The sequence below is a fragment of the Nicotiana attenuata genome, chromosome 12, assembly GCF_001879085.1.
Source record: "Nicotiana attenuata strain UT chromosome 12, NIATTr2, whole genome shotgun sequence".
NCBI lineage: Eukaryota > Viridiplantae > Streptophyta > Magnoliopsida > Solanales > Solanaceae > Nicotiana > Nicotiana attenuata.
Window position 1 is genome coordinate 1,218,737 of NC_032000.1, and position 21,611 is coordinate 1,240,347.

General features: G+C 33.4%; 3 protein-coding genes, 1 long non-coding RNA gene and 1 pseudogene across 8 annotated transcripts; 3 read left to right on the plus strand and 2 right to left on the minus strand.

Annotated features, from left to right (window-relative positions):
- On the plus strand, positions 645 to 2,674 carry LOC109235145. Of its 4 annotated transcripts, none has more exons than XR_002069323.1 (5): positions 645 to 1,063; positions 1,150 to 1,196; positions 1,296 to 1,329; positions 1,799 to 1,952; positions 2,465 to 2,674. It is a non-coding gene; the product is annotated as an uncharacterized LOC109235145 (long non-coding RNA). The 4 variants fall into 4 exon arrangements; XR_002069325.1 differs by lacking the exon at positions 1,296 to 1,329 and having other exon boundaries at positions 651 to 884; positions 981 to 1,063; XR_002069324.1 differs by lacking the exon at positions 1,296 to 1,329 and having other exon boundaries at positions 649 to 1,063; positions 1,894 to 1,952.
- On the minus strand, positions 3,312 to 6,016 carry LOC109235144. Its single transcript, XM_019401116.1, has 7 exons — positions 5,938 to 6,016; positions 4,850 to 4,995; positions 4,640 to 4,695; positions 4,469 to 4,547; positions 4,263 to 4,401; positions 3,976 to 4,089; positions 3,312 to 3,882 (listed from the first exon to the last, which is right to left on the minus strand). The coding sequence occupies exons 2-7, from the start codon at positions 4,978 to 4,980 to the stop codon at positions 3,691 to 3,693; spliced, it is 711 nt and encodes a 236-aa protein (XP_019256661.1). The 5' UTR covers positions 4,981 to 4,995; positions 5,938 to 6,016; the 3' UTR covers positions 3,312 to 3,690.
- Positions 11,555 to 17,170, plus strand: LOC109235146 (nudix hydrolase 25). 2 transcript variants are annotated; one of them, XM_019401117.1, is made up of 6 exons: positions 11,556 to 11,760; positions 13,341 to 13,391; positions 13,761 to 13,853; positions 14,040 to 14,134; positions 16,575 to 16,686; positions 16,779 to 17,170. In XM_019401117.1, the coding sequence occupies exons 1-6, from the start codon at positions 11,695 to 11,697 to the stop codon at positions 16,881 to 16,883; spliced, it is 522 nt and encodes a 173-aa protein (XP_019256662.1). In that variant the 5' UTR covers positions 11,556 to 11,694; the 3' UTR covers positions 16,884 to 17,170. The 2 variants fall into 2 exon arrangements, with proteins under 2 accessions (XP_019256663.1, XP_019256662.1); XM_019401118.1 differs by lacking the exon at positions 13,341 to 13,391 and having other exon boundaries at positions 11,555 to 11,760.
- LOC109235147 (60S ribosomal protein L31-like) lies at positions 17,692 to 19,643 on the minus strand. Its single transcript, XM_019401119.1, has 3 exons — positions 19,541 to 19,643; positions 19,345 to 19,458; positions 17,692 to 18,182 (listed from the first exon to the last, which is right to left on the minus strand). Exons 2-3 carry the CDS (start codon positions 19,425 to 19,427, stop codon positions 17,903 to 17,905), a joined length of 363 nt encoding a protein of 120 aa, XP_019256664.1. The 5' UTR covers positions 19,428 to 19,458; positions 19,541 to 19,643; the 3' UTR covers positions 17,692 to 17,902.
- The window catches only part of LOC109235800, a 42,261-nt pseudogene continuing 40,467 nt past the window's right edge, over positions 19,818 to 21,611 (plus strand).

Consider the following 21,611-nt stretch of genomic DNA (forward strand, 5'->3'; position numbering starts at 1 on the left):
AATAATAATAATAATAATAATAATAATAATAATAATAACCAATAACCTTTTTCTCATGTTCACGCGCCCTTTCCCACGCACTTAATCATGTCACTACAAAATGTCTAATTGGCACAGATGTGGTTTAGTTGAAGGGCCTGATAGGAACAACTGTATGTTTAGGTGTTCAAGTGACAAAAAAGGCCAAGTTTAAGGGTCCAGTTATGTATTTTGCCTTATACTATACCATATATACATCTATCTATCTATCTATCTATCTATATATATATATATATATATATATATATATATATATAGATATATATTGAGGTTGTTGATTTTATTGTGGATGGAAAAAATTGACAATTATAAAGAATAGGGCAGTAGTAGCACTTAGATATGTAAGTTTTATAATTAAATACATATAATTTTTGTTTTGTCATTTTATTTGAGATAATTTAAATTTTGAAAGGATGTAAATAATACTAACAAAACTAAGCACTTGGATTTTCGTTATTTTCATCATACCAATTAAAGTATTTTTGCACATATCTAATATAGAGATTTTAGCAATTTTATAAAAATATTTTTGTTATTAAAAAAAATTAATTTTCTCAACTAACTTGTTTGGTTGTGTTGCCTAAAATTTCTTTCTTTTTGGCTCCAAAAGCAGACGGGGTAATTTCTCCCTCCTATTTCCAAAAATTTCCCAAATATACCTTAATCCAGCTACTTGGGACTCCTTCAAGGATGCTAAAATATCCTAGTTTGCTACAGCTGTCTCTCTCCTAATACACCTTAACCCAGCTAGTTGGGACTCCTCCACGTCTTCGATGCCTTAACGGCGGGGATATACCGGGAATATCCCTCGCCGACAACCTGATAGCTCTTCGGAATGGAAAGCGGTAGAGATTTGATTTCTCTTAGGTCGACGATGAATTTTGTTTTTTTCTTTCTCAGTAAAATATGGGTACTAACATTGTGTTTGTTTTCAATCGGAGCAAATTCGTCAAAACGGAGCAGCGAAGAGATTAGGCAAAAACGTCTTCTGGATAAGATTTTTCTAGAGCTTCAAACCCTAACTGTATGTCTTAATTTTTCTAAAAATTGTAGTCATCTGATAGTGCAATCCTTTTTTCTATTCTTCTGATTTGTATTTTTTTCGACCAGATTTTGCGGCATTTAACAGATTTGAGAGTACAACTATACCATCGGAGGTATCTATCTCTGTAATCTGGAATTGTTCATTATAATTTTTTGTTTATTATTTTTGACTGAGAATACCCAGGCTCATCTAATTTTTTTACTTCTTTGAGACATTTCATTTTTGAATTTTTGAGATTCTTCAAGGTATGTGTCTTATTTTCTTTCGAAAAATTCTCGTCATTTTATTTTTTTGGAAATGAGATTTTTATTTTTGATGTTACTGTTTGAATATGAAAATAGGTATAATCTAGTTATTTGTTCACTTTGAGAAAGGTTGAATTTAACAGTGTACGTTGACCTTTTACTTCTCCGGCTACTTATAAAAAGTAGCTTCACTGTATGTTTGCTTTTACATTACATAATGATATCTTTCAGTGGTGAAATCATAGCTAAGACTAGGATTTCACTTGAGGTATGTGTTTAATGTGTTGGACTTATTTTACATTCTGTTTTGAGTATCAAGAAGTTCTTATGCATTGTTTCATATTTGTGAGGTAGAATCATGAAAAAAGTTGAAGCCCATAACTTCGTCACTGATTTTTGCTTTTCTGCTACAAATTGCTAACTGTTGACTCATGCTACCAAATAAAATCATATTCTCTTTATTGGTTAGTTATAAACGAGGGGATGCCTAGATGGGATGGGTTTAATGTAAGCAAATCCATCAGTAAATTGAAGGTGGACATGATGAGTTCATAAATGAAGCAGGTATGGCAGCTGCAACTGAAGATAAAGAAACTCACTCATATGAAATAGGCCCTGCTCAGGTAGTAATTTAATGCTTTGCAACAACTAGATTGCTTGATCTCTTTTTACACTCTTTTGGGTTGAGATAAGAGTCTGGTGTCTGATACTGCGTTAAAATAAGTTGCAGGAGTTTCATTATTAATTTTGGTTCTTAATTGGTCTATTACCGTCTGCTACATAGAAAACACAAGACGAAGAATACATAGGTTAATGAAGTTGAAAATGTATGAAACTGGTAGAGTATATTTGGTCTCCTCAATTATAGGTTGCGCTTGGGTATTTCAAACCATGTCTCTGTTCTGTTGATTTTTCAGCTTTGATCCTTGAGCAATTTCTTTCCATGTTTACTGTTGGCCCATTACTGACGTCTGACGTCTACATAAAAGACCGAAGACGTAGAATACATAGGTTAACGATGTAGAATACATACATCTTACTGATTAAAATATATATTTTATGATTAACGTTTAATTTTTTTTCCTGGATCGTGATATCAGAAAGTATGATTAAAATTATGACTCTTGTTTCACAGGTACATGAATGTGGAAATTCTTCTGGGGTAAATTTATTAGACAAAGTTACTACATTACAATTATTCTTGTATTCCAATTAGACTTTCATTTCGGATAGATTTTATTTTATTTATGTATTTTAATTTATGGAGTTTGTAATGAGATATTATCACAAATATAGTATTAACTTTTTAGAATTATATGATCATGGATGATATTTTTTAGGACTGTTTTGGTTGTTTTAAATTCTAGTTGGTCGTATTTCGGTCGGAAATTATGGACGAAAATCACCTAATTTCTAGTAGTGAATCTCAGCTGACCTCTAACTAACTTTTAACTCCCTCTAACTAACTTTTAACTACCAAGCTGACGTGGCATTGAACTAGATTGTTTGTTGCGCTTACTGTGTAATTTGTGTATCATGGTGGTTTGTGTTTTGTAAATCACATTTTTAAATCGCTGTACTGGTTGCATGCTTTATAAATCGCATGAACTGACTGCAGTTTATTATAGCTGTTGTGCTTTATAAATTGCATTCGCTAATTTTATTTTTAATCTCGTTCACTGATTGCATTTATAAATCGCATTTACTGATTCGTTTTGCTTGTATTGTTTTGACTGATACTAGGTTGGATAAAGTTTTCGCATAGGGTACTATTAGAAATAAAATTTAATCCAATCTAAAAGAAAAATATTTTTAATTCATACAACATATAGTCAAATTTTGATTTGAAGAATCGACTATTTGGTTATAAAAATAATAATGCAGTGATCTATTTGTTCTTGAACCAACTGATCTTCCTCTTCCTCCTCCTACTTCTTCGTACCCGAAAGAGCATAACCTCATAGATTTTGGCAGAAGTTAGGTTTTGGTAGTTCAAAATTCCGAAGATATATACAGAAAAATGAAGAAAATCAAATACAACATATATTTTACCATCGCGTTCATCATACATACATTGCCTGAAATTTTATTGTATATAAATGTTGTTCAGCTAATTACTACTGCCCTTTTAATCCTATAAATACATGATTATTGCATTCAAGATTGAAGTTGTCTGCTTTCTTACTCCTTTGTAGGCAATGGGAAGTGATTTCGACAAATTTGGCTGGACTACAACAACAACAAACCCAATAGTTTCCCGGGGTAAGATGTATGCAGCCTTACCCTACCCCTGGAAGGACAGAGAGGCTGTTTCCGATAGACTCAAATTTGCTTAGACTAAAGGTTGAAAATCATATCAACCTATTGAAGGAGCTTATTGCAAGTGCTGACCCCAACAGCAGCAGCAAGATGCCAACCAGCATGTAGAAATGGTGTTTCAGGTAAGAAATCATCAGCAATGAAAAGAGCACCGCCGAGCAATGATGACATTTTATGCACATTGTGAGCCATCCTCAGATCTGGATCTTTCAATGCTCTTTTTGCGAAAGCAACCTAAACAAAGATCGCGTGAACAGAACAATCATATACTATATATGCACCTTAGATAATAAGAGTAGGCTACACATTGAAGATGTAGATACCGACCTCCATCATTCCAGTGTGTACAGCAGAAACCATCAGAGGCTGGACCGGTAGTAGGAAAGCAGATGCTGCCATCAAAAACTTCGGATTCTTTTTCCTAAGTGCTCTTGATAGACACTGAAATTAAAAAAACAACTATTCATATCGTGCAAGACATTGTTAAGCATGTAAATAATCAGAAAGCACATTAGAGATATATAATTGAAAGTGAAATTGATCTTGGAGTATCTTATCAACATTAAAACCTTGAAAATATTTTAAAACCTAATCAAGAATTGCTTGAGACTCACTAGTGTAGTTGTTGCTATCATAGTGTAGTCAGCCCATCTCAGATACTGTTTTACTTTCCCTCTTGAAGCATGGTACAAACTTGAGGCAATTCCCACTCCAATCAATGAATTGGCATAGATTTTACAGTTGAGATTCTTCCTGCATCAATGGACGAAGAACCTTTATACAGATCATGAAAGCTAACAGATTTTATAAATCTACCGACCTTGGAGCCTGAAGTCCAAGAGCAATAAAAGGAAGAGAAGTGATCACATTAGCAATAGTTTCTGCAAGGTTCCTATCACCTAAAAAAGAAGAGAAATTTTAAAAACATGTAAGAGGATCGGAGGACGAATTAATTATATACGTAGCTAATTTTAAGTAAAAAGTTGTTTACCATGGAGAGTACAACGGATGGGCCTCAGACAAGCTGGCCTTTGCTGCCAAACTCTCCTGGTGAACAAGTTAACATACAAATCACTACTAGAAAACTGGCAAAAAACGTCCAGAAAAACTGACAAGTGAATATATAACCTTGTTACTTATAGAAGATAGATAAGCATTTGAATTTCTACAATGACTAAAGGTCAAGACATCTTCAACTTACTGAACTATTAGCTGTTGACTTGATCCATGGAAGTCCTCGTGTCTCATCTCTTCCATTGCGAAGGGTGAATGAGGTACCAAATGCACTCCGTGCACACCTTCTAAGGCTTTACTGGGCGTGAATGAACTCATTTGGCAATCAGTGAACTGAATTTGACAGACACAGATACCACCTTCAATACAAGGCAATAGAACAGTTGTTCCATATTTGAATAAATATATGGTAAAGGTCACAGGTTGATGCAAATTCAGGCTATCTCAAGAAAAATTATATTGTTGCATCCCATGGCTATATTATGAATTCATTAATTGCCCTTTATTATTGAATTTAGCGAAATTCAGGGCCATAAACAACATCTTGAACTCTAAATTGCAACAAATATCATCTGCAGGTATTCGCTTTCCTATTAGTCTGTGATATAATTACTGCATATATATATATAGATATGTTGGCTATCAGCACATTAATTTTATGAATTCCGATATGCCAAATCTAGCTAGCCAAGTAATGTAACATACTAATTCAAGTGAAGGGATATATAAGGGAACTCAACCCAAAGTCATGGTAGTAACTGAGACAGTACCCCTCCAAGTCCAAAGTATAATCAACATATATGGAACTGTTTGTCACAATAATTTAATTTCCGAGTGATTTCTCTCTTCTTCTTTAATCCTTGGTCGTTACACTAGACTTATTTCATCAGTAAAAAGCAAAGCTGAAAACTTTCACTCTTTAAGAGTATAGAAATAGCACTAATTTATGTAGTTAAACCAGAATGTAAATATATAGAAACTCAAAAGCATGCTTCTGTAGTTCTAAACTATCTTCAACTCCTAAGAGAAGCCATGTTGTTTCTGGTCAATTTAGTAACTAAAAATCTGCAAATTTTCATCCATGCAACGTTAACTTTATCAGTTCCATATTGAAAATCTTTAGACTTTCTTCAGACCTGTAAAAGGAGGGAGAGAAAGAAAAGAAGCAACGTAGTTACTTTGCCTATATATGCTGTTGTACAAAATGGGAGGCCGGGGAGCCTAAAATTTAAACAAAATCAGAATCTAAAAGCTGGGAGAAGAGAAATTAAGAACCTGGAAAAATGGATATATGTGGCAATGTTGCGGCTAAACAAAAAATTGAAATGTTCAGCCTGTTTAAGGAAGGAAGGAAGGAAAAGCATAATAGAGAAATATGCGAATGAGAGGAAGAATCTTCTCAACGTACTGTGCGTATATTCGAGGTTATTCTTTCACACAGGCTGCTCAATTGTAGTTGGAATTTTTCACTTTGAATATTCTCCTTTTCAGTTTTCTATCTACGTATTTCTGTATATTTGTATAACTGATACCTACATGTGGCCAACAACAGCCTATGGTTTAAAAAAAAGATAACTTCGTAGTTTCAAATTTATGTAAAAAGGGTATTTCTTCTGTTTCAATTTAAATGACACACTTTTCTTTTATTAGTTCCTTTAAAAGAGAATGACACATTTATATATTTGGAAACAACTTAATTAATCTTTTTATTTTACCTCTTTTATAGCCACATAAATGTTATGGTCCCACAAAGCTTTTGCCTCTTAAAACTTTTAGGACCACATATATTTAAAAGTCTTCCATTTTTCTTTAAACTTTATGTCAAGTCAAACTACATCATTTTAAATTGAAACGGAGGGAGTTTAAACTAAAACAAGTGGTCCAAAATGACCCTAAATTATGCAAAATCATCTAAATATACCCTCCCTTAATAGTTTAGGTCAATAATATCCTCATTGTTACAAAAATGATCTATATAATAATTGTTACTACTACTTAGCTATATAAATGTTCAAAACAATTTGTAGTACACTAATACGCAATCTATAGGCGTCTTATTATCTAGAATAAGCCTACCTTAATTGATAAGGAAGTTTGGCAAAGTTGTTCGTCCTACACGTTTCCTTTGACCAACCCATCTCACCTAGTGAATAAATCATTCTTAAGATTAAAATGCAGGAGAAAATTATTTGAAGCTAAAGAATGAAGATGATTATTTTGGTTCAAGGAAATTAATTATTATCCAATTAATTCTTCCTGATTTCCCACCTTCACGAAAACATCTTGACCAAACCTTTTGAGAAAAATATCTCAAAATCACAACCAATTAGCACAAGTTGGTATCTCATTTCCGTGAACGCACTAAGTTTAGTTAACTGGAATTAATAACTAGCAATATATAAGGTGATGATTTCAGCTTTACCAATCATCAAATGTGTACAAAAGCTATGTCTTTTAGTCGATATAAAAACTTGGAAAATCGTTGCTGAATGCTAATAACTGTTCTCTGTTCATTGCTCAATGCAAATCTTATATATTGACAAAATCCTGACCTACTTATTGCTTCATATATTCAATTCAAGGCAGGACGCATTAATGTTTCCATCTTCATAATCCACTCATTCAAGGTTCTTTCTTTTTGCATCAAAGTCCACCATTGTGGTGTGGGGTTAGGCTCGACCCCAACTTGTATAACTCAAAAAGAACTATATATACGTACACAGAGGAGGACATAAACCTCGGCCTCCAATTACCTTCGCTAAAGGTATGAACAAAATTACATGTTCCTCTGACTGATGCTTCCCTAATCTGCTCAGGTCTGGACCATCTCACAACCTGACTATGTTAACTGGTTTTAGTTTTTCCACTTCTTCACACTTTAGGAAACTGGTACTGTATTACCATTAATTAGTGTCCTATACTGTATAATTCTAATCGTTGAAGTGACAACGATTTATAAATCGCGATTGCGTTTTGTAAATATTTTGTAAATCCCATTGATCTATTTACTGACTACGCTCTATAACCGCACTTGTTGATTGCTTATACATTGGCAGATTGAGCTTTATAAATCGCAGTCTGTAATTGCGGTTTATAAATCGTATTCCCTGCTTCATAAATCCCATTCGCTGATTGCCACTTCATGTCATGATTGCGCTTTCTAAATGGCAGCCGTTGATGACATTAGTAAATTGCATTCTAATTGTAAATCACATTACGTACTTGCATTTTGTATATCGTATCATTTGATTGCGTTTATCAACCGCATTAGTGAATCCTTTTGTTTGCATTGTTTTGACTATTGTGTTTTACACCCCAACTTTGCAGATTTAAAATTATAATTATTTATCCTATTTAATATAACTGATACTAGGTTGGATAAAGTTTTAGTATAGGGAAGGTATTATTATAAATAAAACTTAATCAAATTTAAAAGAAAAACATTTTTAATTTATACAACATATAATCAAATTTTGCATAAATGTAGGGTAAGACTGTGTACGATAGACTCTTGTGGTCCGGCCTTTCCGGAACCACGCATAGTGGGAGCTTAGCGCACCGGGCTGCCTTTTTTTATATAATCAAATTTTGATATGAAGAATCCATTATGCAATTATAAATATAATACTGCAATGATTTATTTGTTACTGATCCTATTTATAACAAAACATTTTCAACATAGTAAGAGCGTCAATTGAAAAAATACGATCAAAATTAAGCAATTTAAGTTGACTTTGGATAAAGGGGGAAAGTGACTAAATAAGTGGAGGACTTTTACCCCATTAATTGTGCATTGAATTAAGTAGTACTCAACCCATATGCTAGTAATTATAATAATGACAAGTGGCTTTTAATGACTCCTTAAATGATTTCAAACTAAAAAGTAGGGCGTGGATATTATTAAGGTTATTCTTTTCTTTATGAAATAAAATAATGACAAATCCACCTGAAGATGATGCCATTCCCCCATTATTAGATTCTTTTTTCCACTCAAAAATTCCTAAAAAAAGTCAACGCGCCTTCTTCCCCTCCACTATTTCTTTTCTCTGCTCTTTTTGTCCTTTTCTTTTTGTAGAGAAATTTTATTTGTCTTTGGGTGATTTTCTTTTTATTTAGACAAATTAATGAACCTAAATCTTACACTCTTAAATCCACAATTTTTGGGTCCATTAATTGTAGAACAAAAAAAAAAATGCAACTTGTGTCAACTAGGTACAAAATAAAAGAAATGGGTATTATCATTTTTAGTCAGCGCCAGAAACTATTTATATCTGGTAGCTAAAAAAGTGTATAAACTTGTATAATTATTGTATATAACATACAGAGTGTGTGTGTTAATATATATATATATATATATATATATATATATATATATATATATATATATATATATATCTTTTTTATCGTTTTTATTTTTCTAACTCCTCTTTTCGATTATAGTAGTCGTCTGCAATAATTTATTGGTATCCATCTCTCTGTCATATAAAATGAAACGGTACAAAATAACGAATAGTCAATGAGTTGATACACACGTTGATTTTGATAGAAGAAGGTTAGGGAAAAAATGACTCCAATTTTTAGTTGTGGAAGAAAAGATTAAAAATGAAAAGAAGAAAAATTGGTTAATAGTAAAGAAAGGAAAGTGAAGAATTTAATCGTTGAAATTGGGGAATAAAAATAGGTGGTTTACGCATTTTGTTAACTTTTGAGGTGCTTCAATTTTTTGTTTAACACTTACCATATGATGTGTAAGAAAGTGTTTAAGTTTCAATTTTTACAAGATTGGGTGACTAATGAGTCATATATGCAAAATTAAGAGTGTGAAATTTATTTGCTAGTTCAAGAGAGAAAAATATGTATTGAGCCAAGTTTAATTAAAGACAAAATGTATCTAATGATTTGATAAAAATACGGTAAAAATGCATTTATCAAACTATTATTAGTGAACATTTCAATAAATAGATGTTTTTTTTCCTTGTTATCATGTAACTTTTTAAATTCCTTTATTCCAGCAAATATAACATGGGATAGGGTCCATACGCAGCCCGTGGACATCATTGATGAGATATAGGCAATTCAACACACAGACAAATAAGACTATAATTTGGTCTATAATAAAATTTAGAAATAATTTCTGAGTCTTTTTTACATCATCAATTATCAAGAGTTTGCAAATTAATCATCTAATATTGAGACAATGCACAAAAAAGAATAACTTATATAGTGGAGATTGTTTCTTTCTAAAATGATCGACAACTTTGAATATATATTATCATATTCTTTAAAACATTCTTATTTGCTTAGCTCTTAATGTACGATATATAATTACTTTATGCCTTAAAATGAATTCTCTTTCTTTTTTTTGGTAGAATTAAGCTTCAATTTAAACACGGTTATGTAAAATTGAAAATGCTAAAAATTAGTTATTATGTCTAATCTTCTATATATTATTAAAAGGAGAAGATAAAGCCCTCTCCTTAAGCCAAGTGGCAGCATAAAAAAGCCACATGGCATAATTAGTAACTAATTAGTTTTTTAGTTAATAATTAGTTATTAGTTAGTATTATATTTGAATTTAAATATCTAAAATATGAAAATAATAAATATATATATATATATATATATATATATATTAATTTGTTACTTTATTTTAATTAATAAATATAGATATCTCATAATTAGTAATTGAAAATATAAATATATAAAAAATAACTACCCATTCAAATTGGGTGGGAGTATTTTCAAGTTGGAGTGTTAAAATTATTTTAAAATAAAAAAAATTAACTATAATAAAAAAACGAAGAAAGAAGAAGAAAAACTACCCATTCAAATCGATGAGTAGTTTTAAGTTGGAGTTTTAAAATAAAAAAATGAAACTAAAAAAATAAAAATTACCATTTCAAATTGGAGAGTAGTTTCAAGTTGGAGTTTATAATTGTTTTAAAATAAAAAAACAAAAATAAAGCAATCAAAAACTTTTGATTCAAATTGTGGAGTAGTTTCTTTCTAATATTCTATATTCTATATATCTTCTATATATTATTAAAAAGAGAGAATAAAGCCCTCTCCTTATGCCAAGTGGTAGCCTAGAAAAAAACCTTATGGAATAATTAGTTAATAACAAAGAAATTATCTATTGAAAATTAACAAAGAAATTAACTACCTAAATTAACTACTAAAACATGGGGGAGAGTTGGTTTAGGTTAGTTAATTTCTTTATTTCATTTTTTAAAATCATTTTATTTTTTATTTTTTGAAATAAAAAGTATATCTATTCATTAAAATTTAAACAATATTATTGAGAAAATTATAATAAAATTTAAAATAAAAAATATATATTTTCAAGAGTAATAAAATATGTATCTTCTATTATATTACAAAAAAATAGCAGACAAAAATATTAAACAAGTAATATGCTAATAATCTATCTATATATTATTAAAAGCCAAAGAAAAAGGCACCACATTAATACAAGTGGTAGCCTAGATAAAAGCCACATGACATAATTAGTTAATAACAAAAAAAATATTTATTGAAAATTAACAAAGAAATAAACTACCTAAAGTAACTACTCAAATATCAGTGAGGGTTGGGTATATCGTCTTGATAAATAAAATGACAATTGAAATTTATTAAAGCAATACGGTCTAATAGTATCAAACAAAAATGCTTATAATTTAATTATTTTTTTTTAATATTGATCGCGCATCGCGCGGGTACGACTACTAGTTTAATGAAACCACCAAGAATATTATGAGATATATAATATCCTAATTAGTTGGATTAGCAAATTATGAATATAAAAAAGAAATTATATCCGAGAAATAGTGAAACACAGCGTCATCATCACCCCATTCCTTTGAGCAAAATGCATAAACTCTTTTTAAATTCTAGTAGTACAAAGCTTTGACTTTTATCATATTGCTCTTCTGATTTCTGATAGTGATCTCTCTCTCTCTCTCTCTCTCTCTCTCTGACTTTCTGTGAGAAAACATTTGTACAAAGACAATATATCCGAGTGCAGCAGCTTCAATGGAGGGCCTCCCCTCTGGTTATCGTCCCAACGTTGGTATTTGTCTCATCAACCACGATCATTTGGTACCTTTTTTTTCCTTTTCCCTATCATTTATTAAACATTTATTGAATTATTCCTTTCATTTACTACTCTATAAATAAAGCTGCTGCCTTTCTAACTTAATTTTATTGATAGCTGATTTGTTTGCTTTGGTTTCTGGTTCTGGGATTGACCATTTATAGGTTTCTTATTAGTTGGAATTTCCAGTTAGTTATCTTGATTAAAATTTGATATTTTTTTTTTCAGCCTCAGCGAATCATTTGATGTACTATTGGTATAGAATTACCATCTCATCAAGATTTATTGTATTGTTTTTGGGCTTTAAGTCTTTTTGATTTTTTTATGGCTAATTTGAATGTTGCTTTCTCTATTTGGATACTGCAACAACAACAACCCAGTATAATCCCACTTAGTGGGGTCTGGGGAGGGTAGTGTATACGTAGACCTTACCCCTACCCTGGGATAGAGAGGCTGTTTCCAATAGACCCTCGGCATCCTTCCCTCCAAGAACTTCCCACCTTGCTCTTGGGGAGACTCGAACTCACAACCTCTTGGTTGGAAGTGGAGGTTGCTTTCTCTATTTGGATCTAAGGAATTATTATCGCGTTGGTAAAGTTAAGTTTCATGATTATAGGTTTGATTTGAGAATCATCACTGGTGCTTATACTAAAAATGCAAGGGAAAGGATTAAATCAGTAATGGAGCTGTTAAATTAAAGGGGTGATAATTTGAGATTTTTTTGTTGGTTGGGATATTTGAGATATTGATGTTTGTTAAATGGTAGAAAAAGTGATTGTCTATTGGTCTAACCTGCATCTAAATCTAATCTCCTATGAAGAAAAAAGAAATCTTGTAAGGGATGCTAAAAGAGAGCACTTTTACTTGATGTCGATAATTATTATGACTTGTAGAACTAGGTAGTTTTAGCTTTCTGATTTGTCAAATAGGAGCTAAAAACAAAGGACTAAAATTAGAACAAGCCCGAAAACATAAAGAGGGAAAATAGGGAACAATAGGTGCGACGAACCTGCACAATAATGTTAGAGTTGAGGTAGATTTGAGCTGGTTTAATCTTGTCTGTGTTCTTGGAATGACAGTGGAGAAAAGGAGTCCACTGGTTGTCATTATGTTAGTGTTCCATAGACAAGGTTAGTACTTCCACATAGACGGGAAAGAACTATATTTCTGCCAATAGATATATTGTTATATTTTCCATCTTGTACGTTTCATGACTAATGACATTTTCAACATTTTGATGAACTTCTGATTTTCTCACCTTAAACGGCTCAGTGTTGATTACCTTTTTAGAGTATTTGATTGTTGGATATTCCACATCTGTGAGGGTGTGGTCCTTTGGTTTCCTTATATGATCTTGCCTCTTAGCTGCTTTAGGGGTTGAGACTTAGCACCCAGAAATTTCATTTTATTGCTTCCTCTTTTTGCGTCTTCCTTTATTCAATATACATAATCATAATAAGATAATAATTTTCACTTCTCCCTGAAATTTTTATTAATGGAACTTGTTATGGCGGAATGTTATCTGCTCTAAGTAAATAAATAGGTAAGAAACTGTGCATTTATATGGTCGTGATGCAATTTGCAGGTTTTCGTGGCTTCCAGATTGAATGTTCCTGGAGCATGGCAAATGCCACAGGTTAATTGCTATTAGTATCTTCCTTACTCTCAAACGTTCAAATTATTTATTCGCTGTTGAAGGTGGTTCAATGTCAGCTGGCTAGGAATAGAATCATTGTCTAGCCTTGATTATTAATATTTGAAAGCAGGAATTTTTGTAGCATTGGACTTCTGATCCTTAAGTGAAAATTGCCTCGTGCTATCAGCCAAAATTTATCTACCCACTGTTTGTTCAAACTAACTTGTGGCACCTAGTTAGCTGCCTAGCATTTTGGCAATCTAACACATGGATTATAATATTTATCAACTAGAGTCACTCAATGAATTCTTAGCTGTGCTTGTATAATTTAGCTGTCTTATGGGGTTTATTTGATTCTTGCGGAGTTAGGGAGGCATTGAAGATGGAGAGGACCCAAGATCTGCTGCCATTAGGGAATTGCGTGAAGAAACTGGAGTAATATCAGCTGAAATAATTGCAGAGGTCTGTTTAAAGTGAAAAGTTTCTTTCTTTGGATAGTATGTCAAGGTTGTGTCATGTTAAATATTAACTTCCCTAGGATCCCCAAAATATTTATCCTGCGAAAACATGAAACTTTGGTAGGTTCCAAACTATTAGATTCATCAAATGATTACTCGTTTATCTATAAAGGTGGTTTCATATTGTCAGGTCCCGCAGTGGTTAACCTATGACTTTCCACCAGCTGTAAAGGCCAAAGTAAGCCGTCTTTGGGGAGGAGAATGGCATGGACAGGCACAGAAATGGTAGGTACCGTATGGTATTTTGATAAGCTAATATTTTATTCTTTTAATGTGTATCAAGTTGAATAAGTTTTTGTTAAGTATACTTCCAAGGGGAATATTGTGCTTGTCAATCATAAAAATTTGTGGAAATGAATTTCAAAAGAGAGCTAAGGGGAACATTGTGGCCATAAACGACTTGTTTCCTGCGAGCCACTTATGCTTGCTCCATCAAATCTTATATGATCCCTTATTCATACTTTCTCTATGGAGCAATGATATCAAATTGCTGTATGGGTGAGTGAGCTCCATTTAGTCCTTGTCCATTCACTCTCTTTCTCCCTCTCCTCTATTCACATGCATCTCGTAGATTTTGTCCTCTTTCTCCACAGGTCCACACTGGAAAAACATAACACTCGTTGTAGTTTCCTTTGGCTGTGGGCTTTGGTTGGTCTGAAAGGTATTACTGAAAACGCATAGGTGATAAAGGAACGAATTATTCTCTGAAGGAAAACGACCGTCAGGTTTCATTCTTCAGTACTTAAATGTATGCGAATTCATTAGAAATCTGGTTTTCTTGTGATTTGCATAGAAAAGATTACAGTTAAGTGGGAGTGCTTCCTCTGATATCAACTATTTCATCATCACTCTTGTTCCCTACTGAATATTTTCCACCTTCATATTTGAAATGTTTCGGTATGTCACTGAAATGTAAAATGTCGGTGGATTTCCTTTGGAAGTGGATTTAATGGTCTAGAGTTAAAATCTACGAACGACTATTTGTTTAAAAAAAAAGTTAAATGTACTTAATTTTCATCAAATTTGAACTGTTTCCTAATAACTCCAGTTTGGTCAAATTCATTTAGTCTTAACTTGGAATTAACAAAGTAATAGGTATGAGGGTAGTCTAGCTGAAAAGCTGTTGACTTTCTCACACTGGGGTTTTTTCATATGCTTTAGGAACTGTTTTTTCCTGGTTGTGCAACACTCTAGTCAATGCGAATATGTTGTAATACTTATAGATGGTCATATGGAATTATGTCATTCTTGTTACTCATATCAAATTGTAGTAATACTTAAAATTTGATGTGAAAGGAAAATTGTGCAACCTGAGCATAGTGTTGATAGTTCACTGCTCTATGTCCTCAATTACATTGTGAAATGATGCTAACAAGTCCCATGTCAGGAGAAAAATAATGGTCCTTTCGGGATAACCTACATCCTAAATTATATTCTGAATCAGTCACGCTCAAATGCACTAGAAAAGGTATTAGGAAAATTTCTCCTTTAAGTGGAGCTACCTCTTAGTCTATCCTCTGGTGAATTATGTCACCCTAAGTAAGGAGTTTCATCCATGTTAAAGAAGCATGGAGTGCTATAGCAATAGGTATGTCTTGTACTCATTTTGGGACTTGGGAGCCGATGTAGTTTAATTCAAATATTTCCTGTATTACCAGAGGCTAACTATGTTACATGGACTCGGGAACATGTACGTGTATTTGGTAAGAGTGTGTACAAAAATCCCATAGGTACATCTAGTTTTGTTTCTAATTTTGTGTATATTTTGAAGATTTTCTTAGACGTACTCTACGACGTTTCACACCCATTCGATACAGATAGGTCAAGACAATTTAAGGATCTGTGGCCTAGGGAGCTAATGGATTAATTACTTAAAGGGTCAGCAATGAACTTGGGGTATCGGTAATGGTAAAGCAACAGCCTGCAATTAGGTCTGGATTTCCTACTTCTGCAGTTCTGCTTTTGTAAAATGAGGATTCTGCGTAATTTCTTTCAAATTAGTGGTTCAACTGTGGCAATTACTTTGGTTAAATGAATAGTATCAGTGCTGCTTTTCACTTGATTAAGATTTGGATTCGCCGCTGTCTTTTACCTTGTTGTTGCTATTAATTGGTTATTGCTTCCTTTAACTGTTCTTGAGCTGAGGATCTATCGGAAATAGCTTCTCCACTTCATAAGGTAGAGGTAAGGTCTGCGTACACATTACCCACCCTCCCCAGACTCCACTTGTGGGCGGAGACAGGATTTCCGCTAAGAGGGTTCAAAAAAAAAATTAAAAAAAATAAAAGAGATATTGTAGCTAGTGGAAATTGAACCAATGACCTCAGAAAGGTTTTGAACCCCCTTGATCACTTAGCTATCCTTTTGGGCTATGTCAAGGGGATTCAAAACATAATATATAGAGGTAAAAAAAAGATTTTGCCTTATATATACAGTACAATTTTCCGGCTTTTGCCTCCCTAAATCTGCCCCTGCCCACTGGGTTTGATGTTATTGTTGTTGTTGTATGATTTGGATTCACCTCTCATTAAACAAGAGAAGTATATAAACAATTGTATTCCATAACCTTTGTCTAGTTTTCTGCCAAAATGACACATATCTGCTATTGTTAGATATCTGTTTGTAACTTAAACTTGGTTTAAGAAAATAATTTTGTGACTGGCAGGTTTCTTATGAGATTTACCAACGATGAAAGTGAGATCAACTTAGCGACTGGTGAAGCAGAGGCAGAATTCTCAGAGTGGAAATGGGCAAGGCCTGAAGAAGTAATTGAGCAGGTGTTTGGCGAAGTGGCTAGCAGCTATAATTCTCTCTACACTTTTATGCATGTCAAAAATCTAACTTGGGAACCTTGTGTTTCTGATAACAGGCCGTAGACTACAAGAGGCCAACATATGAGGAAGTTATTCAGACTTTCCAACATTACCTCAATGATGGTAGCAAAGCTGCTAAATGCCAATCAACAAAATGGTGACTTCTGTGCATGTTATTGTTCCTCGCACAGGTTACTTCTTATTGTGATTCACGACTTCACTGGGCTCTTTGTACATGAACTTGTCTGCTAAGATCTGCAAATATAGGTCGGTTATCTGATTGTAATAAGATACTTCCTCCTGAATGTTAATTGATTTTGTCTGAGAAAATAGATGTTATTGAGTAGCCGAACTATACTTTTACAATGAAAGACCAATGTGTAACAGTCAAGCTAGTTCTTTTGTGCAAGATCAATTTAAGCAAAGAAGTTAATTTTGTTGTTGGTGACCACCAAGTTGAAGCAAGAGTCATATGGTTGGTTGTCTGGGCTGTAGTTGCTACAATCTACACATCTTTGCTCAAATTTCTGCTCATTTTACTTCACCTTAGCCTGGAAAATAAGGGCTGAGTGTCGGTTTTAAAATGAAGACTACAGAAATGATATTGAAGAAATTTTTCCATATACGAGTTTAAGCTGTAATTATGTACCAAACTTGTAGATTCTGTTACAAGAGATTCTCAAAGCATGCAATTACTAACCCATTAGAGAACATATCCAAATCTACGATAAGCAGCCAAAACGTAATGACTACAGCCGGCACCCACCACTCAGTATAATTGCACTAGTGGGGTCTTGGAAGGGTAAAGTCTACGTAGGCCTTAACCCCTACCTTCAAGAAGGCCGAGAGGCTGTTTCCGATACACCCTCGACTCAAAAAAGGTAAAAGGACAACAACAAGCATACCAATCGGAAAACCGAAGAAAAAATACAAAACTAACAGTAGGTAGCAGGTACTATAATCAGAAACGAAAGCAACAACAAGTAATAACATAACAAAACGTAATGACTACAGTGATACTTAAACCATGAAGAACAGAAAAGATGATTCAATTAAACTGGTGGCAAAGAGGATGATCCAAAAAAACAAAATTAAGTTTCCTAACAAAATTGATCAGTCTCAAAGAATTACAAAAGCATCATGTATTTTTTTTTATCATTCTCCACTACTGATAGATAGCTTAATCTTCGTCCTCAATGATCTTAGTGCCAAGCCCCTTCAATCCCTCTGGTGGGATCTCAGTTACTGTAACCAAAGAGTAGAGCTCCTCCTTTGCATCTTCATCGTCATTCCTCTTGCGAGCAATACGAACTCTGACCCTCCTTGGAACACTTCTGATTCCCCTGCTCCAGATGTGCTTGTTCAGCTTAACGTCCACTCTGACATCCTTTGTTCCCATTGCTTTCTGTGCAAACTTCCGGATCTCCTTGATAGCATTAGGGGCCTTCTTCTTGAATGTGCTATTAACAAAACATAATCTATAGTTAGGCAGTCCGCTCACAGCATAATTTTTACTTGAACAGCCACTAACTTATGAAACTTCTCATGTAACACTATCTTCCAAATTACTCCTTTTGAAAGGTTATGATGCTATGTTTATGGGTCTCAAATTTCAGCTCCTGCTCGTTTGGTCTAGAGTTTTGTGCTATAAGTTCACCCCCTCCACTCCCACTCACTGTAAAAGATTTTTTCTTTTGACCAATTTGGGAACTTTTGCTAACAGAGCAATTGAGGCAAGGAAATACTCTGTAGCATGCAAGTTTGAACTTATACGTCAGTAATTGGGTCCCAAGCTGCTCACAGAATAAGGTTTTGCATCACATAATTATATTCATTGAACAAGCTGAAAACTAGAAGCTCCTATTATTTGCTCACTTTTTGCTACTTTCAATATGAACACTCCGTTCAAACAACTTAGAAATAGAAAAATTACAACCATACCAAACATTGTGAAATAATGGTACTTTGATTGGTTGACAGAAGCTAAAAAATCAAACTGTACCTAGACTCTCTGTTTCACACATTCTACTCAGCTAAATCAATAACTGATAATTATGCTTGAAAAAAGTGATTTTGGTGTATAACAATATTGAAGCATGTCAACATTATCTTCCTAAAAGCTCCTAGGTGAGAGTATTTAATTTATTGCCTTTCAATTCCATTCATAGATTTTCTTTTCCACTATTTTACAAATTTTATTATAAGTTCATCAATTTTTAGTAAAACTTTGCTCATGCAAGCACACAAGGGCAACCTAGTTTCTTTCCTTGGGTATCTGAACTAAACATCATACTGTAAAACTCAAAAATCCCCCATTCTATCATACATTTACATACACATAAACGGATTAGCAAAAGTCAGGTACTAAAAATTGAAAATGAAAATAACATAGCTTGATGATCAAGTGCCTGATTTCTTCAGCTTGATTAGATAAAAGATAATCATAAAACAGACAAAATTAATCAGCTTTATTACATTTAGTACTTGATATTTTATTTAATAAATGATCTGATTTGGGCACAATAACCAAACACTGATTCAGACTATGAAACTGAATATCAAATCAGGATTAATAAGAATCCTAAGCCAAATAATCCTTAAGAATAAAAAGATAATACATACCAGCCATGCAAGCGCTTGTGGAGGTTGATGGTGTACTCTCTAGTAACCACTTCCTCTTTTCTTCCTTTAGTTTTGTCCGACATTTTTGCTCTTTTACTCTACAGTTACACTTTCCTGTATACAATCAACAAAAATACCTTTTCAATTTAGCTTAAACCCAAAACCAAGAAAGAGAGGTTGCGGAGAGAGCACTTACTAGGGTTTCAAGGAAGGAGGCAAAAGAGCGGGCCGAATGGTAGAGCAAGTGCTATTTTGTAGGCTCTACTCTTTAGCTGGGCCTGCCTATCAGGCTCCTTTTATCGGCCCAAAGAAAGCAAATTCCCGAAATGGCTTGAGAATCTTGTTCTTTCGGACAAGTTGGGAAATTTGGTAAAAATAGTGCCCACGGACCATTTTCCGGCGCTGCCATTGAAAAAGTCAAAGTTTCATATTTCACACCTAGAGTTTAACTTGTCGAATTTAATAATCTAGATATGGCTGTCCAACTGGACAAAATTAACGGGACGGGACGATATTTAGCCGGGACAGTGGTAGGACGGGATGAAAAGGGACGGAATAAACGGGACGAAACGGTAGGCCCATCTCATCCCGCTAACAAACGGGATGGGACGAGATGGCGGGCCTTAAGTGAGTCATTTTTTTAAAAAAAAATATTTAAGCATTAAGTTTGGCAACGACTAGTTTTTTGGCAATGACTAAGTTTTTAAAATTTGCAACGGCTAATTTTTTGATTTATTTAATAAACTTAAATGTTAAAACGGAAATTAGGAAACTAAGTAAAGAATTATAAAATATTAAAACAAAAGACTAGTAATGAAATATTCTAGTAATATAATAGAGTTATAATTTATTTGTATAATTTCAAGCTATTAAGTAGCTAAGTAAGAGTGTAAGACAATTCATAAAAAAAAATTCAATGCTTAGAGCCTTTTATTTTATTAATAGAACTTTCAAATCTCACGTACAAAATATAATTATTTTGAAGAGCAACCTAATCTACGCAGCCACCTTCTAGGAATGGTTTTGTTTGAACTAGGCCTCTTAGTAGCCAATTACAAATTATCATACTAATATTTGTAAGCTCCTATATAGCTTCTTTGTAACTTATCTATAATTTCTCTCGGGCATTGTTCTGGAATTGGCAATTTTGATTGATGTTCTATGAGCTCCATGCTGTCATCGCTCCCAGTGCTAAGTATCTCATTGTATTCTTCTTCTTCCCTAGTGGTTAGTTTTTCAAAATCAAGATTTCTTCTTTCTGAATTAATCCAATCTCTAAATAATACGAAAATCTCTAGGTTGTCCTCCGCTAATGAATGTCTATGATTTTAGATCTGAAATCTTGCCACGCTAAAAGCACTCTCCGATGCTACTGATGATGCTTGAATAGCCAGTATATCTCGGACCATGATTGAAAGTGTTGGAAAAGCCTTGCCACGCTCCCTCCACCAGGCCAAAAGTTGTTCGTTGTCTTCTTCGTCTTTAATACTTTCCAATCCTTGGTTAAGATAAGAATCAAGTTCATCATATATAGAGGAATCAAAACATGTTATATCATCCATACTTCCCATAGAACGTCTGCTGTAGACTTAGAAGTAGAAGGAGCAGTTTCACCACATGTTGTTTTCATAGATTTATATTTATCAAACATTGATCTAGCATAAGAATATATGTTAGCTGGGCAGTCTTCCAGAGATGGTTGCCGCGCTAAAAACACTCTCCGATGCTACTGATGATGCTTGAATAGCCAGTATATCTCGGGCATTATTGAAAGTGTTGGAAAAGCCTTGCCACGCTCCCTCCACAAGGCCAAAAGTTGTTCGTTGCCTTCTTCGTCTTTAATAATTTCCAATCCTTGGTTAAGATAAGAATTAAGTTCATCATCTATAGAGGAATCAAAACATGTTATATCATCCATATCTTCATAGAACTTCTGCTCTAGACTTAGAAGTAGAAGGAGCAGTTTCACCACATGTTGTTTCCATAGATTTATATTTATCAAACATTGATCTAGCATAAGAATATATGTTAGCTTGGCAGTCTTCCAGAGATGGTTGTTCATTTTCTTGAATTGCTAAATTTTCATAAATTTTACGAACAAGTCTCTTTGCACCTCTTAATTTTAAAGATGGGTTAAGTAGAATAGAAATTAAATAAACTTGGGGAATAGGGAAAAAATACTTTTTAAATTTTAAAATTATTTCACTAATGGCAGGTGCATAAGTTGGATTTGTTTTATACTTACCAAATACAACAGAAATTTCACA